Here is a 20,227-nt window from a genome sequence, read left to right as displayed (position 1 = left end):
TTATTGTGCTTCTTTCACCACGATTTATCACCAAAATTTTTTCATCACCCAAAAGAGAAATTTGGCCTCTGTTAAGGCAACAAGTCTCCATCCCCTCACTGCAGTCCCTGGTAACCTGCAATCTACTTTTTATCTCTATGAATATGTTTATGCTAGGTATTTCACATAAGTGGAATTATACAACATCTGTCCTTTTGGTTCTGGCTTATTTCACTCAACACGCTGTCTCCAAGGTCCATCCATGTTGTGGCATGCATCAGAACTTCATTTCTTTTTTACAACCCAATAATATTTCATTGTATGGATATACACATTTGTTGATCCATTCTGTCCATGGGCACTTGGGTTGCTTCCATTTTTTGGCCAGTGGGAAGGATGCTGCTATGCACATTGGTGTACAAGTATCTTTCCGAGCCCCTGTTTTCGATTCTTTGGGGTATATATATTTCTCTTTGCTTTTCTGAATTTGGTCACTGGAAAAATTTCAATTGCTCATGCAGCTCGTGTTCTGTTTCTATTGGATGGGGCTGCTCTAAGGAGCGTCACGTCGGCTCAGGGCACATATTGCCATCAAATGAGTTTACTCCGAGCTTACTTTTTTAAAAGAAAAAGCCCCTTGCGCTTCAGTGCTTCCTCATTGTAACTAGGGGGTTGTGAAGCCGGAAGGAAGCTCAAAGATGGCTGTGCACAGGGGGAGGGAATCGGGTGAGAGAGAAGGGCAGCTGGCTCCATGTCTGCCCCTGGCCTGGCCCCAGGGCCCCTGCTGGCCAGTCCCCTGCGTCCCTCTGTGGCTCTCCTTCCCAGCACCCTCTGCTCAGGGCCTGACCCTGCCCGGCCACCCCCGGCTCCTGGCTCAGCCCTGCCTCGGCCACTCATCAGCAGGGCAGCGGGGAGAAGGAGGTGGGAGGAGGCGAGGCAGGAGCGGGGCGTGCAGACGCTGGACTCGCCCGGCCGGAGCAGAAGAGGATGCCAGGCCCGGGGCTGCTGCTGCTGCTCCTGCTGGCGGTGCCCCCGCTGCGGCCCTCCCTGCTGCTACCGCCGGACGCCCCGGAGGGCATGGCCCCCATCGCCGGCCTGGTCCTGTCTGCGGTGGAGAGGGCCACGGTCTTCCTGGAGGCGAGGCTGCCCGAGCTCAAACTGGACTGCGTGGTGGGGTTCCGGGTGCTGGAAGGTGGGTGAGCTCTGGGCCCCCGGCTCGGCCCCGTCACCTGCCTGCTCTGCACCCCCAAGGCCCGGCCACTTCCTGGCATCCAAATGCCTGAATTTGCTCCAGGGAAGGGGGCAGGGGGTGGCTGGCTCTGCCTGGGTGCCTAGGGCCTGGCTATTGTCAAATTTTCTAGAAGTAGGAAGGATTTAATGCAACATGAGCCATGATTCGGAATTACTATTTTCCCGGGGGCTGGTGGGGGTGGGGGGATCCATTTTGCAGCCCCTTAGGACAGGCCCCTAACAAGGTGGACAAGGCGGGCAAGGGGAGGGCACCCTTTTAACAGGGACTAATGGGGTGGCTGCTCCCTTTGCATGGGGGGTGGCCCACGGACAAAACTGGGTCCCCACCCCAGCGTCCTCCACCTCCAGCCAAAGCCACCCGGAGGTTCTGAGAAAACAGGCAAGTGTTTGTTCAGCTGGGGAGATATAAGATCCTTGAGGAGTGGGCTGGAGATGTTCCAAGGCAGACAGGGAGCCCCCACCCGCTCCGTCCCCCACTGTGAGTTGCTTTGAGCCCCTCTCCACAGGCCACCTGGGGCTTGGTATCAGTGTCGGCTTGACCCGGGCCCCTGGGGAAGGGCAGGGGACGTCTCCCCGAATCCCGCCCTAAGTGTGGCCAGCACAGCTTCCGCCCACCCGGGAACTAAGAGCCCAGGAGGTGTGGCTCGGAGCAGGTTTCCTCCTCCCTGGCGCCTGCACGGGAGCTTCACAGGCACTGGGCCTCCCTGGGTCCTCTCCATACCCCTAATCTCCCGGGCTGCACCCTGGGGAGCCCCCAGATCCTGCACCACCACCCCCAGGCCAGGACAAGGGTGAAGCAAGAGAGACACAAAGTATAATTTTAAATATTTTTTTAATGGAGGAAGGGGCCCAGCAAGGCAAACAGGCCTATGAAGGACATGATGTGGCCCCAGAAACATGCATGGGGGCCCCCTCCTCCCCCCATTCACCTGTGTCATGCAATCTGTCAAGCAGACCCCCTGGGGGGAGCCAGTCTGTTCTCCTTCTGTGGCTGAGGAAACCGAGGCACAGGGAGGTTAAGTAGACCCCTCCACCCAAAGCCTTAGTCCTGACAAGTAATAGATCTGGGATTCAAACCCACCCTGCCATGCCAGCGCCTGGGTGCATGGGCATCTTACTGACCTTTCCTTCCACCCCCAGTGCCCAGCTCAGCACTCGGCATCAGATGTTCAATAAGCACCCATGGAATGGATCAACAGAATCTTGTAATCAGAAGCCCCTGGTTCCTTTTAAAGATAGATGGGGGGGGGGGTGTCTCATTGGGGGGTGCAGGAAAGCAGTGATTTCTAGGGTGCAAGTAATAGTAAAACTCACTTCTCCTGGTAACCCAGGAGGTGCATCCTATTATTATTACTATCCCCCTTTAACTAATGAGGCAGTGGGGTTTAGGGCCTAGCCAAGATCTCACAGGGTGTAAGTGAAGGAGGTAGATCAGGCCTTGCTCTGTCTAACTCCAGGGCCCACTTTTTAACTCATTACATAGGGTAGCGCTGGCCGGGAGAGAGGAGGGGAGCCACACATGGCAGCCTCTTGCTCGCCCCCTCCCTTCTCTGTGACCATCACCCCAAATTCTCGCAATAATTCCTTGCCGTATAACAAATCACCCCAAAATTCAGCTGCCTGAAACAACCACAGACATTTATTATCTCACCATTTCTGAGTATCGGGGATCTGAGAGCAGCTTAGTTGGCTGGTTCTGGCCCAGGGTCTCTCGTGAGGCTGCAGTTGAGATGTCAGCCAGGCTGCCGTCACCCGAAGGCTCGACTGGGGCCGGGGGCTCCGTCTCCAAGGAGCCTCACTCACGTGCCTGGTGAGTGGCTGCTGGCTGTTGGCAGGATGCCTTGGTTCCTGCCACATGGGCTTCTCTGTAGGTGGCTTCCCCTGGAGCGATGACCCAAGAGAGAGCCAGGTGGAAGCCATGAGGGCCTTTATGCCGCCAGCCATTTCCACCATCTTCCATTGGTTCTGCAGGTCAGCCCACTTCAGTGTGGGAGGGGACTGAAAGGGCACAAAAACCAGCCAGCTCCCACCGCTCCCCTTGTGGGGGCCCCGCCCTCATTCTCAGCCTCCCTGGGAGAGGGAGGGGGGCGGGCAGTTCAGCTTCTGGGAAGACACAGGAGCACAGCGCACTCCATTCCCTGGGTCCTCGCTGCTTGGGTCGAAGCTGGGAGACATTGATGTCGGCCAGGGTGGGGTTCCCCAAATGTGGCAGCAGCTTCCACCCAGGCAGGGGGAAAGGGGACTAAGTCTCAGGACTCAGGATCAGCACAGGGGCCCAGTTAGGTTCTCCTAGCCCTGCTTTTGGCTTGACCATCCCCTCTAGGTACAGCCCCAGCACCCTCAGTCTGCTGGTAGAGCCAAGTAGAGCCACATTTCCTGGGCTCAAATCCCAGATCTGTCCTTCGCTAGCTGGGTAATGCTGAGTGAGTTTCCTGATCTCACTGAGCCCCATTTCCTCATCTGCGGTACCCCAACGGGTTGATGGGAATATTCAATGAGATCACGTATGTACATCCTCCTACATAGCGAGCTCCATACATGTTCTGTCTATGAAAGCATTGAGCAGCCTCTACAAAGGGCCCGTCTGTCTCCCTGTCTGAACAATAAGCAGTTTGCAGGCAGGTTCTGTGTTGTCTTGGACGTTGTTGTCCCAGCACCTGGCACAGGATAGAAGCCTCTGGCATGCTTGGGACTCACCAGGCTCAAGGAGTCCATACTTCTCCAAAGGTTTGCTCAGAGGGCCCATCACCCTGCAAGACTTCCTCAGCATCCTCCTTAACCCTGGTCCACCTTCCGCCACAGCGTTCTCTATTTAAGAATAGCTGTCGCCCCTCAGCTCTGACCCTTCCAGCCCTGTGCTAATGCTCTCCCTCACATCTCCCTCTCTCTGGGCCTTTTCTCTCCCCCTTTGCCCCCATCACCAAAAAAGTGCCCCTTCTTCGAGTCACTTTAATGTCATCTACTGGAAAATTGTCTTTCTAAATATACAGACCCAAGAGACAACACTGCCCTTTTGCAGTACACAACCTGCCCAACTGTACACAGTGGGCTCTCTACCACTGCCAGCTGGAGCTCTCTCATATTTTTTCCAACATACAGCAAACTCAAGTCTCTCTAATTGATACTAATAGCAAAACTTTAGGAGGTGCTAACTTTTCACTACAGATAGTGCTAAGGTCTCTCTATGCATTAGCTCATCTAATACTTACAGTCACCCCAAGAAGTAAGGACTTTCATTACTCCCATTTTGTAGATGAAGAAGGTGAGGTGGCGAGAAAGTGACTTTCTCTGATCTCCCCACGAGAAAGTGGTAGAGGCAGGATTTGAACCAGACCCTCCTCCAGAAATCAATATCTTAGCCACTGCATTCCATCCCTCTGACCCCCCACCCCATCATGCAACTCAGCCCCACAAAGCTCTAATCTCCAATCAGCTCAGAAAACCCTGCCCTTTGGAAGCTGGGAGAGGCAGAGGCTCTGAGTGAGTATGACAACTTGGCCTCTTTTTTCCTGTCCAAGTCGTTGGTCAAATGTGGAATGAATGAACCCTGTCCCCTCCCAGCACAGCTCAAAGGCGCCCAGGAGGCGTGGGCCCGGGAGCCCCTGCTGCAGCCTCTGCGCCTGCGCACGGGAAAGCTGGCCGAGAAGTTGGCGACCCTCCTCCACAGATCCATTTTCTACCTCAAGCAGAGTGACCCCAAGTACCTAAGAGGTAATGCGTGGGGTGGAGTCCCCTTTCTTCAGGAACGCAGCATCTGGGGCAGTTTACTGAAATACCCCAGCGCAGGCGCCTCGGGGCGCAGGGCAGGGTGGGACGCGCTGTGCGGGGCGGAGCGCACACGGTCTGCCCAGGACGCCGCGGACAGACCCCGGGCAAGCTCCGTCATCCTTGGCTTCAGATGACCTCCCCCACCCACACAGAGGCCTGGAAAGCAGGGAGCGTGTCTCCCCTCACCGTTCAGTTCACCCCCACACGTGGGAGCCTTTGTCCTGGACCAGAGCGTAGGGGGAGGAGGCCCTCACAGGGGTCTGTCCCAGAGCGGGGGAATATCTAAACGGTAACCCGACCCTTTGCAAAGATGAGCGTCCGGCCAGTGCATCTCATACCTAATCATGCTGAGCCGCCGTCCCCTTGCCAGCCTTGGTTATCCTTCAGTTATCCTAAAAGGACCCCATGCGATAACCCTGGCCCGAGCTTTGCACGTCCTTGCAGAGGGGTGTGCTCTGGGCAAGAAATGCTCAAATACAAGTGTGCAGTGTTAAAGAAAAAAAAATGTTGGGGAGGGAAGGGCCAGATTATTAAGCCATCCTCTCCGCCGACCCTACAGCTCACACCAGTTGTGGGGGCGAGCAGGGAGGTAGCTCGCCAGCCCACCCCACATCTTCCAACAATAGCCAGGAAAGCTGCCCCAGCCCACCCCCCGGCCCTTCCCGCAGGCAGGCCTCTCTGCAGTTGAGATGCCCCCTCGCTGGCCTGGTCCCCCAATAGCTCAGCCCCTTGGCTGGGAGTCCATTTTGTAAAAGCCCCCATTTCCCAGCCAAGCCAGGCTTCCACGGGAGCTGGTGAAGGTAATCAAAGCTGGCTCTCTGCTGCTCCTGGTTTGTTTGTTTGTTTGTTTGTTTGAAAAGGAGTTTCCCAAGTGATTCAAACTCAGTACCCAACCAGCAGACGAGGTTTCTACTCCCCACTGGGACTGCCTGGGACAGCGGGAGCGGGACACCCAGTTCCTGGCTCCGAGCCTGGGGGTTGGGGTGCGGGTGGGAGGAGGTACCGGATGGCCCTGAGCCTCCTCTCCGCAGAGTTCCAGCCCATCGTCCAGCCCGGGTTTTGGAAGCCCCCTCGCGCGTGGACCCGCACCAACGCCTCCCTGGTGTACCCCGAGTTCGATCCCGAGGACTCCTTCTCAGAAGAGCGCAGCGATTTGTGCTTGGTGCAGATGCTGGGGACAGGGTGGGTTTGCCGAACCCCACCCGCCTCGTGAAAACTCCGAAGTGCTCTTGTGCCAGGCCTGCTCCAAGTCCTGAGGCCGAATCTCGGGGATTGGGCAAACCCCAGCCCCGCCGAGTAGCCCCTGACGCCCCGCCCTCTGCGCCCCATCCAGCCCTTCCCGGATCGGTCCCCTACACCCCGCATCCGCGCGCCGCTCCCCACCGCCACCGCCTCCAGCTGCTCCAGCCACGTCCCCTCCCTCTGGGCCCCCGCCCCGGCTTCCTCTCGGGTCCCCCCACTTCAACGCCCATGAACTTTTCAAAAACCGCCTCTGAGCACGGCACCCCAACGGCTTCCCAGTGCGCACGGCCCCACACGTCCCCAGGCCCCTCCACCTCCGCCACCACACTCCCCCACCCAGACCCGGGGCCCCCTTTCAGGTCCTCGAGAGCCTCGTCTCCCCCGCCCCGCCCCCACCTCCTCTAAGTAGCTCCGCCCACCCGGGGGCCGGCCCCAGAGTCCTTCCACCACCCCAGTCCACCCCCACCCCCGCCTTCCCCACCTCCCCCCCCAGGCCCCCCCCCCCAGCTCAAGGCAAAGCCCCCAGGATAGACGGTCGTGGCACCACGTCTCTCTCCTTCCCGTAGCCACAGATGCAATTACTTTTGTGTTCTGGTCCCCAGGCTAGGTTGGCTCGTCACTATCCTGCTGTGTGTGTTTGGGGGGGGGGGGGGTGAAGAGAACCCCCATGGCAGCCCTGGGTGGGGGGACCCATGGGCAGAGGGGGAGCAGGTGCCCAAGGCCCCCAATTCCCCTGCATCCTGCAGAGAGGCGTTTGGGCCAGGGTACACCTGCTCTCCACCGAGGCGCCCCTTCCATTTTGGGGAGCATTTGGGGCTTGGACCTCAAGCTCTCTGGGTTTAGGTATCTGCTGTTTAGGGCAGTGCTGGGAAAAATTTGACTTGGAACCCCCACAGAGCAATAGGAGGTGCAGCCCTAGATGTTTCCCAGTCCCAGAACCACCCCAGAGACCTCTCCACCCGTGCCCTGTGCCTGGGAGGGCCAAATTTAGCCAATAAAAACACTAGACGCCCATACTTTATTTGACAACCATACTTGTGCCCCATTCCCTGCCTGGAACCTCCCGGGGGTTCTAATAACTAGTGAGGGGTCAGACCAGAGAAGGCGCTCCAGTGCCCGGCATCTTCCTCCAGGACAACCCCCCTTCTCCCCAGGACCGAGGGCGGCCCCCCCTGCAGGCTCTCGGACTTCTGCAGGACCCTGATGACCACGCCGGGCTGCTCCGGCTACTGCCTGTCCCACCAGCTGCTCTTCTTCCTCTCTGCCCGGCTGGTGAGTGTGGGGGGCAGGCGGGGCCCGGGGAGGAAAAGGAGAGTGTGGAAGGGGCTCACGGCAGTGCAGTCTTGTAAGGACACCCCAGAACACCACGCGGCTTTTTGGATGTGTGCTTGGGCCGTGGGAGGGAGAGGTGAGTGCCCTGTCATCCTTTGCTACATAATTGAATGAAATCGTGAGGGGGGGAGATCAGTGAGCTTGATGGGTTGCAAAGCGGATGGTTTTGCGTACGGAGCTGGAGGGCAGGGCAGCAGAAGGACAAAAAGAGAGTGAAAGAAGCAACAGGAAGAACTCAGCGAAGAAAACCAAATCAAAAAGGACTTCAGAGAAGGTTGCTCGGTAGCCCTTTCCAGTAGACAAACCAAGCCAGCGCCAGGGGCAGTTCGTAGTCCTTAGCGGCAGCCAGTGGGGAGAGAGTGAGTGGGGAGGTGAAAGGAAGAAGAGAGGGTCAGAAGCAGAAACTCATCCTTGCTTTGGGGTCGCTAGTTCCACTCTTGAATTTATGGACAATCTCAGTGGAGAAGGGGCACAAGGTAACTGGGTTGAAATATCAAGGAGGAGACTAAGCTGTATATTTGCTTGTTCCTTTTAGCTTCATTTTAAAAATACGATTGAACTGGTTGGAAAAATGGGGGAGGGGGTCAATGGTGTGAAACCACAGGCTTCAAGCAAAAGCCGTTAGGCAAACCCACACCTGGTTTCCCCAGTGGTCGCAGGTGAGCTGGGTGCCCCTCGTGAGGCGTGAGCATGTTGGGGATCCCTGCTGCAGTAGACGATGGCTCTGTCCGTTGGTCCTGGGAACCAAAGCATGGGGGGGTCATCCACCCTCACCTCTCCAGTGCTCGATGTGCCAAGAGCTCAAGGCTGGCTGAATAATAGTAATTACATATATATATGCTTTCATTATTTATATTAGAAGGTAGGGCTCATTCTCTTTATTCAAAAATGTTATTCAGTATCCAGAAGCTCTTAGAGAATTCTTAGAGAAGAGACTCACTGGGGTTTTGGATTTTAAAATTTTATTATGGTAACATATATATACAACACAAAATTTCCCATTTCAACCACTTTCATTGGTATATGCAATTCAGTGATAATTTATTACGTTTACAATTTTGTGCTACCATCACCACCATCCATTACCAAAACTTTTTCATCTCTCTAAACAGAAACTCTGCACCTGTTAAGCAGAATGCCCCATACCCAGACACCACCACCATCCCCAGCCCCTGGTAATCTATCTGTCTTCTACTTTCTATCTCTATGAGTCTACATATTCAAATTACTTCATATGAGTGAGATCACCCAATATCTGTCCTTTTGTGTATGGCTTTTTTCACTCAACGTGATATCTTCAAGGTTCATCCATGTTGCAGCATGCATCAGAACTTCATTTATTTTTTACAGATGAATGAAATTCCATAGTATCTATATACCATATTTTATCCATTCATCTGTTGACGGGCACTTGGGTTGCTTCCGCCATTTGGGCATTGCAAATAATGCTTCTGTGAACATTGGTGTACAAATATCTGTTTGGGTCCCTCTTTTCAATTCTTTTAGATCTATACTCAGGAGTGGCATTGCTGGGTCATACAGAAATTCTATGCTTAACCTTCTGAGGAACTGGAAAGTCTGTTTCTATTCCACAGTTTTTATTTTTGATTACTTATTTGAAAGCTATCACAGACCAATATTTTTATAAAATACAATAACTCTGGATAATGAGGGAAATTATTATGGTTGGATTCGACAGATAGAACGTGACTGACACATTGTGATAGAAGTTTCTAAAGCCAACTCTCAACTCCTGGCCTGCATGGACCGTGGCCCAGAGACCAGCCCCGGTCCGTGGAGCCCACTTTGAGTAGCGCTGAAGCATCTGCAGGCCTCGGGGTCAGGGGTCAGCATGCAGGCACAGGGTTTGTCCCAAATCCAGAGGCAATGGGGCGGCTCACAGTTTGAGAGCAGCCCAGGTGCCTGAATCTGTGCTGGACATTTCTTAGGGATCAGCTGAGAACCCAGCACAATTCTCCAGTAACAGAGCCCCAAGGAAGCCGGGAGAGTTGGTGGGGAAGAAATCCTGGGAAAAGGGAAAAGACCTTCCCCAAATGTAGCCTCCATTCAGATCATCCCAGCACTGCAGTCTGCTGTCTGTCCTCTGTACTGACTTCCTTGTGTCTGGATGTTTGTCTCCCAGAAGGGATGCGAGAGGGGGCTGTTCTGCCGCAGCCAGCACTACATGGACCTCTTCTGCGCCAACATGATGGACCTGAACCGGCGAGCCGAGGCCATCAGATACGCCTACCCCATCCGGGACATCTTCATGGAAAACAGTGCGCCGGCATCCCCTTCTCGAGACAAAGCAGCAGGCTCAGGGCACACGTGCACATCTACACACACACACACACACACACACACACACACACACACACACACACACACGAGAAGGTTGCCAGATTTAGCGAATAAAAATACTAGATTCCCAGTTAAATATGAATTGCAGACAAGCAATGAATAATTTCAACAAATAATTGCATGGGACTTACCTATACTAAATAATGATTCGTTCTACTATCTGAAACTCAAATTTTACTGGGCACCCTGTATTTTATCTGGCAAGCTGACTACAGACGCTAACTTTGCCACCACTGTGTGAGCCCTTCCTGCCCCCCAGAAGCTGACCTCAAAAGGTTGAAGAACCAAATGACTAGATGACAGGCAAACAGATCTCAAAAGCCTTAGAGAGGAGGCAGAAAGGGAACCCCTGGGCAACTGCTCCTTGGCTTGGGCTTCCAGACCCCTCCTACGAGCCTCGACTTTTGAACAGCCCCAACTGATGCCCTGAGTGGGAGGCAGGACACAGATATGGGGGCCCCTGGTCACTCCGGCAGAGCCTCAGGGCTGCCTCCTTCCAGCCCCCATGCTGAGCGTACGCATCCTGGTGGTAGGAGGCAGGTGGCACTGTGGTGGCCTTGGGGAGAGGGAGGAGGTGGGCCTGGGGAGCAGGCCTGCAGTGGTCCCCCATCTTCTTCTAGTCATGCTCTGTGGAATCAGCGGGTTCTCCGACTTCTACAAGCTCCAGTGGCTACAGGCCATCCTCAGCTGGCAGGAGCCGCGGGAAGGATGCTTCGGGAAGCCTGGTGAGCTGTGCTTCCACGCTAGCTGGGAGCGGAGGGTGGCAGGGAGGCTGGGCTGCACAGCGCAGAGAGAGCTTTGTAACACATATGTGTGTGCACACACACACATGCACAGGTGGAAATGAGATTGGGGCTTAGAAGCCAAAATAATCAGATGGGAGGCTGCCTTTCCGGAAGACATTGGCCCCTTGGACGTGCATTAGGCAAATCCATTCATTCAATGAGTATTTACTGAGCATGTACTAGGCGCCAGGTGCTGTTCTAGGCTCTGGGGTTCTGGAGGGGAGTGAGACTGACAGGCCCCTGCCCTCCTGGGGGAAACAAGGACCCTGAGGAAAAGAGGCACCTAAACAGACCAACATGTAAAATAACCGCAAGTTCTGGTACGGGCTGTGAAGGAGGAGGAGGTCGGGGAGGTTCTTTAGGTGAGACCTGGAAGGGAGGAGAGACTGAGAGTGTGGCCACATTCTAGTTGATGGCTGGGTTTCTTTAGGATAAGTCGCTTCCCCTCTCTGAGCCTCAATTTCCCCATCTGTAAATCAATGAATATAATAATTTCCGCCTCCTTGAACTGGGCAGAGGAGTAGATATAGTTTGTGTGGAACCACCTAGCTCAGAGCCAGGCACAGGACAAGCCTCCAGGAAATGCCCATGTCCTAAACGAGGAGCTCGGGATGCTCAAAGAAGCAGAAGCTTTTGAAATTAGAGAGTCTGTTTTAAAACAGAGGAGTTGATAAAATGCAGATTCTCAGGCTCCCAGCCCTATACATCCAGCAGGTCAAGGGTGGGGCTGTGGAATCTGCAGTTTTGACCAGCATCTCCAGCAGTGATGATGTGGGGGGCCTGGGGTGACATATTTAGTGGAGGGAAAGATCTGCAGACCCATGCAGGAAAAAACTACAGAGAGGGCCCCCAGATACAGGAGAAGAACCGAGTTGCTTGAGGTGGTGTTGGGGGCAGGGAGTTTAGTGAGTTGAGCTAAAAGGCCCCCTTGAGAAGTTCACTGCTCACTCCTTCCTCGGTTTCCCATCCTCAGCTGCTGAAAAAGAAGGATCCTCTAAAGCTGCTCAATACCAACAGCATATTTTAAGAAGAGTAAAGAGACGAGAACAACTCTTTACAGGTAATGAATATACCCAAGGAACTTTCTTGGCATGAAATTGGGACACCTGGCAAAGCCGAAGGCTGTGTTCTTCTATGCACAGATTTCCCTCGAGGGAGAAAAAGCCCCAAGTATTACTAAGAGGCGGAGGGAAGGACAGGGGTCTCTAATACCCCCTCTTAGAAAGTGGGGGGTCCAAAGATATTGTCTCTAGTTACAGGAACATGAAGGAGAAGTTTTAGCATATTAATGGAATTCACAAAGATAACCATATCAGCCAGGGTCCAGTCAGGAAAACAGAACCCACATCGGGAACTTCAACACCAGGAATTTAATACAGGGAACTCGTTTCAGAGGTGTTGGTAGAGTTAAACACAGAAAAGGGGAGAAAATCCAGGGATTCACCACTGCAGGAAGCCACCTCCCCCCTAGAGCTGGAGACACAGCATGAGGAGGTGGTGTGGCAGAGAATGGGGGCCGGGGCCACCCCGCAGGGGCTGGACATGGGGGAGACATGGCTCCTGGCAGGAGGTTGGAGGGGGAGAACTCCTCCGTCTTCTCCCTTTTGTCCGCCTCCTGTTAGTCAAGCCTAACCAGAAGCCAGTGGGCAAAGGAGCCTGGAAGTGTAGTTTGGAGGGCTCTTGGGGCACTGGGATTGGAAAAAGGAAGGGGAGAGAAAGGATCTGAGAGCAAGTGGGCAAGTGACCGGCTCAGTCCTGTGACCACATGCCCTGGCTCTCCCAGGGCTGCCCTCGTTTGCACCTGTTGTCCTGCAGTAACTGCAAATAGCACCGCCTGCCCTTCAGAAGCGTCCTGGTAGGGATGATAGGTTATATGGTAAACCCACCAATGTAGAGGAGCTGGGAATAAAATATGACTATATCGGGAAGGGATGAAAGGCAAGAAATAATGTGGAAGGGAGGGAGGGAGGGAGGAAGGAAGGAAGGAAGGGAGAGAAGACCTGGATTTCCATTTTTTATTGATGAAAAACACAACTGCAAGGCAAAAGGAGGAAGGAGTGGAAGAGTCAGCTCACACTGTAGATCCCTGCTCGTTGGTGATTCCAGGAAATACATGTCTTGTCATCAGCCCCCACCTCAGCCGGACTTGGGCCTCCTCCTCTGTCTGCAGGTGGATGGGAGAAGGGAGTGGAAACGCAGAATGAGTCTGTTCTGTAGCTGCCACCACAGATCGGGCAGGGGAAGGGAGTGGGGTTCTCAGGAAGCTTCCAGAAGCCCCTACTCTGGTTTGTCCAGCCCAACACAGAGGGGCTGGGGCCACCCATGGCCGGTGGTCGGGGGCTGCCGTGCACACCCTGGAGAGCTGACTGTTCTCTAAAGACTGTCAGTTTGATAGTAGGACTGTCCCTGGGGGCTAGAGAGGGAGCTGAAAAGATGCTGACGCCCAAGGCCTTTGACTAGATCTGAGGTATCCACGGAGCAGGAGCAGTTGGCGTAGAGATTAAGAGCTCAGGGTTTGGAGGCAGGCAGTTTGGGTTTGGATCCTGTGTCTGCCCCTTACTCGCTGTGGGAGTCACTCAACCTTTCTGAGCCTCTGTTTCCTCATCTGTAAAATGGAGATCAAATAGCGCCTCATCCACAGGCTGCTGGTGTCGATACCAGCTCACTGTAAAGTGCTCACCATAGTATTTGGCCAATGGTGGGAGACTGTTAGGCATAAACTGCCAGTGTTCACAAGGAGACACCTTGAAATCTGCACCTCCCTCCCTCCAAGGGGCTTGGCTGGGGTCCTTCCCTCCTCAGATTCTGGGAGTGGGGGGAAAGCCCCGGCTCCCTCAAACCTGCCAGATGCGTGTGAGGCTAAGGGTAGACCCACCTTGAGTGCAGACAAGGGGTTGTCGTCTCAGGCAGGGTTTGAGTAACTCCAGGAGTGACTTCCTCTCATTCCCTAAACCCTGAATCCACGAGTTGGGTGAGTGGCATGTGGGGGCCTGAGGCAGCAACGAGGGGCCTTCCAGGGAGGCTGATGGAGGGTGAGGAAATGAGCTGCAGAGTCATCAGCTACTGTGGAAGGCAGCTGCTCTGCTACCCGAGCCTCAGTTTCCCCATCTGTAAAATAGGGACAATAACTTACTGTCTTAGGAGGTCAGGCTCCCTATGCAGGGCCTCAGACAGGGTTTGGGCACCTGCAGATTTGGGGGGCTTGTTGGCTAGGGGCACAAGAGAAGCAGGCCAGGGTGAGGAAGGAGCAGAGCATGGTGGACTCGGGTCAGGTCCACCCGGCCTGATCCCATGGGGATCTCTGGAGCGTGAATCGCACCACAGAGTCAACCCCCTGAGACAAGGGGGCAGCTTTTGTATCCCTGTATTATTAAGCCATTTGGGGAAGGGGTGTGACCTGCCAGATAAGGAGGCTTCAGTTGACTGAAGACCACTCCCTGGCAGAGGGAAGCTGTTAGCAGCCAATGCTCAGCAGCTGGAGGATGGGCTCCCTGGCCCAACAAATGGCACTGGCTGCCATCGCCCAGAACTCATGGGGGACATGCTCTCTCCACAGATGGCTGCTCTTCCCACAACACAGCCATGGCGGTAGGAGCCCTGGGTGGCTTCCTCTATGCCCTGGCAGACTATCCCTCCACAAACAGAAAGCCACCTCAGCCGCCCCCCTCCCCACCAAGCAGCTACTGAGATGGATGGTTCCAGATGTGCTGCCTGGAAGATGAAACAGACTTGTTTAGTCCTTTTCTTAGGTCCTGGGTTCCTGGGGAAACAGATGAGCCAGACAACCTGGATACATCATCTCGGTTGTTGGGCAGGGCCAGGGAAGGTGGGAGCTGGGCTGGATCCAGGCGTGGGAACCCAGGACCTGCCCCAGCAAAGATCACAAGGTCCTTCTCTTTCCTACTCCCCCAAGCCTGGGAATTGTGGGGCTGCTGCTCCACCCCGTGGGGCTTGCAGGAGCTCAGAGCCAGCTTGGGATTCTGTCTTCTTGAAGCAAAAGACTGAAATACTTGCTTATCTGAGCAGCTCTCCAAATTATCCCTCCCCTGTCCCCTTGAGCCAATAGCTGGAGGCATCAGGCAAATAATTCCTGATTATAACTAATCAATCCTATTGCTCATCAGTGGGTCTTCTGCCTCTCCCTTGGCTTGTAAAATCCAGATTATCCCACATGTCCTTCATGCCAGGCTCTGCTGAGTTCCCTTGGTTAAAGGCTGTGCATTCCAACAGTTATCTCCAGCTTGGGTCCTGCCTTCACAGGGACCTCCAGATATCAGCCTTGTAGGAGTTCTTGTCTAGATGAATAAATTTAGAATGGAATTGACTTGGGAGTTGAGTCTTGTTTTTCAGCCTTAAGGACAATCTGGGACAATCTCTAGGTCTCTGTTTCGAATCTTCAATCTCACTTAACACAAATTCTAGATTCCCATAAGTTTGAGTCTTACAGGCTGTTCTAGTTTGCCAATGCTGCCAGAATGCAAAAACACCAGAAATGGATTGGCTTTTATAAAAGGGGGTTTATTTGGTTACACAGTTACAGTCTTAAGGCCACAAAGTGTCCAAGGTAACGCATTAACAATTGGGTACCTTCACTGGAGGATGGCCAATGGCATCCGAAAATCCTCTGTTAGCTGGGAAGGCACACGGCTGGCGTCTGCTCCGGAGTTCTGGTTTCAAAATGGCTTTCTCCCAGGACGTTCCTCTCTAGGCTGCAGTTCCTCAAAAATGTCACTCTCAGTTGCTCTCGGGGTGTTTGTCCTCTCTTAGCTTCTCTGGAGCAAAAGTCTGCTTTCAAAGGCCGTCTCCAAAATGTCTCTGTAAGCTGAAGCTCCTCTCTCCACTCCTGTGTGTTCTTCAAAGTGTCCCTCTTGGCTATAGCAAGTTTGCTCCTTCTGTCTGAGCTTATATAGTGCTCTAGGAAACTAATCAAGGCCCACACTGAATGGGCAGGGCCACGCCTCCATGGAAATTATCCAGTCTGAGTTATCACCCACAGTTGGGTGGGTCAGATCTCCATAGAAACACTCAAAGAATTACAATCTAATCAACACTAAGTACCTCTGCCCACACAAGATTACATCAAAGATAATGGCATTTTGTGGGGCATAATACATTCAAATTGGCACACAGACTGTTTGTTCAGATGTGAACTATTGAATTTCCCAGATGGGAGAAGTAAGAATCTCTAAGCTGAAGTTCTGAGTTAGAAAGTCATGAGCTCAACTCATTACCTCGAAATGGAGATATCACCAGGAGAGGTTGCACATACTAGTTTTTATATCCTGCACAAATAACTCCAGAGTAGCCTTATGGCACATCATGCCATGGCCATATCATTTTATAAAATGCCATGTCCATAGTGGTTAATGGCATGGATTCTGTGCTCAGGCTTCCTGAGTTCATATCTCAGCTCCCCCACTTATTAGCTCTGTGACCTTGGGCAAGTCATGTAACTTCTCTGTGCCTCAGTTTCCTCATCAGTAAATTTGAGCCATGATAGCACCAGACTCAGAACTACCTCCAGGGCTGCAAGATTTGTTTGTAGGATACTAAGAATAGTACTTGTATTAAGTGCTAGGTAAGTGATACCTGCTGACACAACGGCGACAATGTTGCATGAAGCAGGGACTTGTCCAGAAGCAGCAGGAAGGGGTGGGGGGAGGGGGGTTAGCATTTCCATGTTGCTTTCATTCCGAGATTGCAGCTCTCCCCTCGTGTTCTGACTCAGTAGGAATCTACCTAAATGTGTTACCTGGAGCTCTGACACTAACTAGTATTTGAGAAAATACCTTCTGGAGCCACATCTGGGGTTCAGACGCTGGCTGTGCTAATGATACTGGCTACACACCGAAGGGTGTCAATATTAGGCTCTGAAGTAGAAAAACCAGACAATAACCTGGTCCTTGGACTGAAAGTTCCTTTAAGTTCATCATCCCATTGCTTTCAGGAAAAAAATCTTCACTGGAACTCTTCCCATTATTAAAGTATGTGTTTTCTCTTTCATTCCACTGCCAATAGAATTCCACAAGGGACTGTAGAAAAGAGGGCCAATGTTAACCAACTTTATCCATAGATTCTCCCCCATTGCTTCACAATTTAAATACCTTCTACTTTGCCTCAAGGTGGAAAGTAGCTACTGATCATCCTTACCAAGCAACTTATCATATTTGAACATCAGAGTTAAGATGTCCTTGCTCCTTCCAGGCCCAGTGGAATAACTCAGGGACAGGAGATTCTTCTAAACCTTTTCTTTTGGAGTCAGTCTCCCTTTATCTAACCTTCTTTGCTGCTGTCCCTTGAACGCTTTCCCACATCCTTCTTAAGTTGTCCAGCCCAGAGGGCTGTGCCTGGATTTCAGCGACAGGTTTGACTTGCTTTTAATGTTGTTTTTTTTCTGGGGAGAGGCCGGAATTTAATACCCACTTGGCATTCCATCTACTTCAAAGATTTCTTTCACATGGAGTCAACAAAAATGTACCAAGACAGCGTGTGACCTTAGAGAAATCAGGCTGCCCATGAGTGGATTAGAGGACATTATGCCCTGGTCCTTCCCGAACCTGGGGTGGATCAGTCCCTAGAGCCTGACACCAATTCATTCTAGAAGTTACCAAATCAGGCGGGAGTGACCACAGAGAAAAGCCCGAGCTTCCAAGTCACTTCCATGAAAAGGATATCGGGGTCATCACTTCTGTTGGGTTTCTGTGGCTCAGGACACTGAGAATGGGTCAAAATATCGGGAAGTGAGTCTTTTCGCCTCTCCAGCCCCTCCTGGACCTTTGTAGCTCTCAGGGAGAGAAACTCAGCATCTCCCTCCTTGGAAAGGTGACCATTTAGCATGATGTCAACGTGGGGCTTCGTTTCCTCGCTGCCAAATATGGGCATTCTACCTGTCACTCTTCTTCGCTTTCCTAGAAGCGTGGCCACCTGCATCGAATCACCTGGAGAATCTTGTTCAACATGCAGATTACCAGGCCCTGCGCCCAGAGATTCTCAGTCAGCCTCCAGGAGAAGCCTTTAACCAGTTCCCAGGGCACACGTGCAGGATCTGATTCCCTCAGAACCTGGGAATGTGACCTTCTTTGGAAATTAGGGTCTTTGCGGATGTAATCAGTTAAAATAAGGCCATACCAGGTTTGGTTGGATCCTAATCCAATATGACTGGTGTCCTTACAAGAAGAGGGAAATTTGGACACCAAGACAGACAGACACTGAGGGAAGACAGCCACACGGTTGGCTGAGGTCTCATGGAAGACGGCCTAGAAACCTAACTCCAGTCCTGCCACCATCCTGCTTAATGCCCCCCCCCATGCTAAGTGTAGTTACTCCCCACTCTCACCCCCACACCGCAGACCCACCCCCAACTGCCACAAATCTGCTTTCTTTCTCTCTGGATTTGCCTTTCCAGACAGTTAATATAAATGGAATCATAGACAGTTTGGGGAGTGATGAAAATGTTCTGAAACTTGATTGTGGTGATGCTGGCACATGTCTGTACATGTATAAGAAATCACTGAGCTGTGCACTTGAAACAAGTCAGTTTTATGGTAGGTAAATTATACTTTGATAAAACTGCTTAAAACAAAACAAACAAACCAAAAAACCCAGGAAAACTCCAGTGGCTTCCTGTTGCACTTTGGCAGACACCCAAACTCATTCCCTGAAGCCCTGCAGGATGTGGCCTCAGCCCAGCAACCCGCACCCCTGCCTGCCCCCACTACTCACCCATCCACCACCCCACCACCCCCAGCAGCCCCCTCCAGCCAGGCTGAACTTCCTGCTCAGCGTGCTCAAACTTTCTCACTCAAGGCTCTGCCCTTTTCTTGTCCGCTAGACTCTGGCCTCTGGTCTCCACAGAGCTGTCCCTTCCTCTTATCCTTTATGTCTCCCTCTTAGTGGCTTAGGAGAGGCCTTTCCTGGCACCCCTGCAGCTTCATTCTCTCTTGGCCCTCGCTCCTTGGCAGCTCTCACCCCACTTGCTGTGTATTGTCTGTCTTGCCACTAAAATCAAAGCTCCATGAAGATAGGGACCTATCTATTTCAGGGCTGTTTCTCAACTTCCAACCCATAGCAGGTGCTCGGTTTGTTGAATAAACAAATGATGGTACGACTTGGATGAGGGCACTAAAAGGCACAGAGGCATCCAGGCTGAAGAGTGGGTGTGAGTACAAACACCCCTGGGTTAGTTAGCCGGTTAGGCTAGAACTGTGGATTTGGCTGCTCAATCAAATGGAGGGTTTCTAGGGCACCTGTCATGTACTTAGAACGACTTGGCAAAGGAGTGACAAACATCAGACTACAGAGACCAAAGGTCAGAACCAGCCCGAGACTGCCTGCCACCTGCAGCTCCCGGTTGACAGAGAAAAGAGGACTTATTGGAGGCAGGGAAGTTGGAGGTGGGCCTTGGCTTGTTTGCTGATAATTTATGGCAACCTAAATGCAAAGATCCGAAAGGCATGATGATCCCTCCTCGCATATATATTTGTGTCAGGTCTGCTTGTTTAACCCCCGAGAGGATCAGTCATTTTCATGTGTTAGAGTGTAGTTAATGGAAGTCAACTAACTGCGGTTCCCCCACCAGCCTTAGAGACATTCTTGGGGGCCCAATTCAGGTCCCCGACCCTGATCAAGCACTGGCTATAAGGAATAGTGACTCAAAGAGGGGCCTGACTTCAAGCCCTAAACAGTGCTTACTGTGGATAGAACAGCGCTGGCCCTGTGTACCTGGGGCTACTGACAGCTCCTGGGGCAGCCAAGCAAAGCACTGCATCAAACACAACCTAACCCCAGAGGCTGCCCTGTGGCAAGAGCCCTGAAGAGAAGTATCCTCTCAAAGGAAGCATGAGCCACATGCTACAAAATAACTGACCTGTATGCAGGGCTGGCTTCAGGTGAGGAACACTTGCCCGGCTGCACAAGGCCCCTGCTCAGAGAGCACCCCCACCTTCCCCCACTTGCTCTAATACTCTGATCAGCCTCCATCTTGAAATTCTTAATAAGTTTTGAACAAGGGCCCCGGGCGCACCCCGCAGTTTTGCTTTGCACTGGGCCGGCAAATGAGATAGCCAGTCCTGCCTGTGCTCTACATACTAATTTTGTAACTTGCCCTGTGGTTATGTAAGAAAATATCCTTGTTCTTAGATGTATAGTGAAGTACTGGGGTGAGGGATCATGATGTCTCAAACTTACTGTCAACTAATTAAAAAAAAAAAAAAATATATATATATATATATATATATATATATATATATATATATATATGAATAGAATACAAATGATAAAGCAAATGGGGTGAAAGATAAACCAGTTGGAGAAATCTTAGTAAAAGGTTTAAGGAAATTCTTTGTATTATTCTTGCAACTCTCTATAGGTTTGAAATTACGTGGAGGTAACGAGTTACTCCCTCTCCCCACCGCGGAAGTCAAAAAGGAAAACATCACGGGAAATGGGAGATCTCGGGATATCCGCCAGGAGCGAAGGTAATTCAGTCCCGGCTGAAAGCTGCCGCCAGA

General features: G+C 52.4%; 1 protein-coding gene across 2 annotated transcripts; it reads left to right on the top strand.

Moving 5' to 3' along the window:
• The first annotated feature begins 692 nt into the window (after positions 1–692).
• C21H16orf89 (chromosome 21 C16orf89 homolog) lies at positions 693–20,226 on the top strand. Of its 2 annotated transcripts, none has more exons than XM_037814021.1 (8): positions 693–1,171; positions 4,792–4,941; positions 6,030–6,180; positions 7,395–7,512; positions 9,716–9,851; positions 10,554–10,658; positions 11,692–11,778; positions 20,086–20,226. In XM_037814021.1, the coding sequence occupies exons 1-8, from the start codon at positions 967–969 to the stop codon at positions 20,196–20,198; spliced, it is 1,065 nt and encodes a 354-aa protein (XP_037669949.1). In that variant the 5' UTR covers positions 693–966; the 3' UTR covers positions 20,199–20,226. The 2 variants fall into 2 exon arrangements, with proteins under 2 accessions (XP_037669949.1, XP_037669948.1); XM_037814020.1 differs by lacking the exon at positions 20,086–20,226 and adding an exon at positions 14,275–15,042 and having other exon boundaries at positions 698–1,171.
• The last annotated feature ends 1 nt before the right edge of the window (position 20,227 follows it).

The sequence above is a fragment of the Choloepus didactylus genome, chromosome 21, assembly GCF_015220235.1.
Source record: "Choloepus didactylus isolate mChoDid1 chromosome 21, mChoDid1.pri, whole genome shotgun sequence".
NCBI lineage: Eukaryota > Metazoa > Chordata > Mammalia > Pilosa > Megalonychidae > Choloepus > Choloepus didactylus.
Note: the sequence above shows the minus strand (reverse complement) of the source record. Positions and strands in the feature narration are given on the sequence as shown.

Excerpts from the sequence above, each read along its gene's own strand:
- C21H16orf89 (XM_037814020.1), top strand. The coding sequence starts at position 967 with ATGCCAGGCCCGGGGCTGCTGCTGCTGCTCCTGCTGGCGGTGCCCCCG. Across the intron at positions 1,172-4,791 it reads GGGGTTCCGGGTGCTGGAAG|CACAGCTCAAAGGCGCCCAG; the intron begins GTGGGTGAGCTC and ends GTCCCCTCCCAG. Across the intron at positions 10,659-11,691 it reads AGGATGCTTCGGGAAGCCTG|CTGCTGAAAAAGAAGGATCC; the intron begins GTGAGCTGTGCT and ends TCCCATCCTCAG.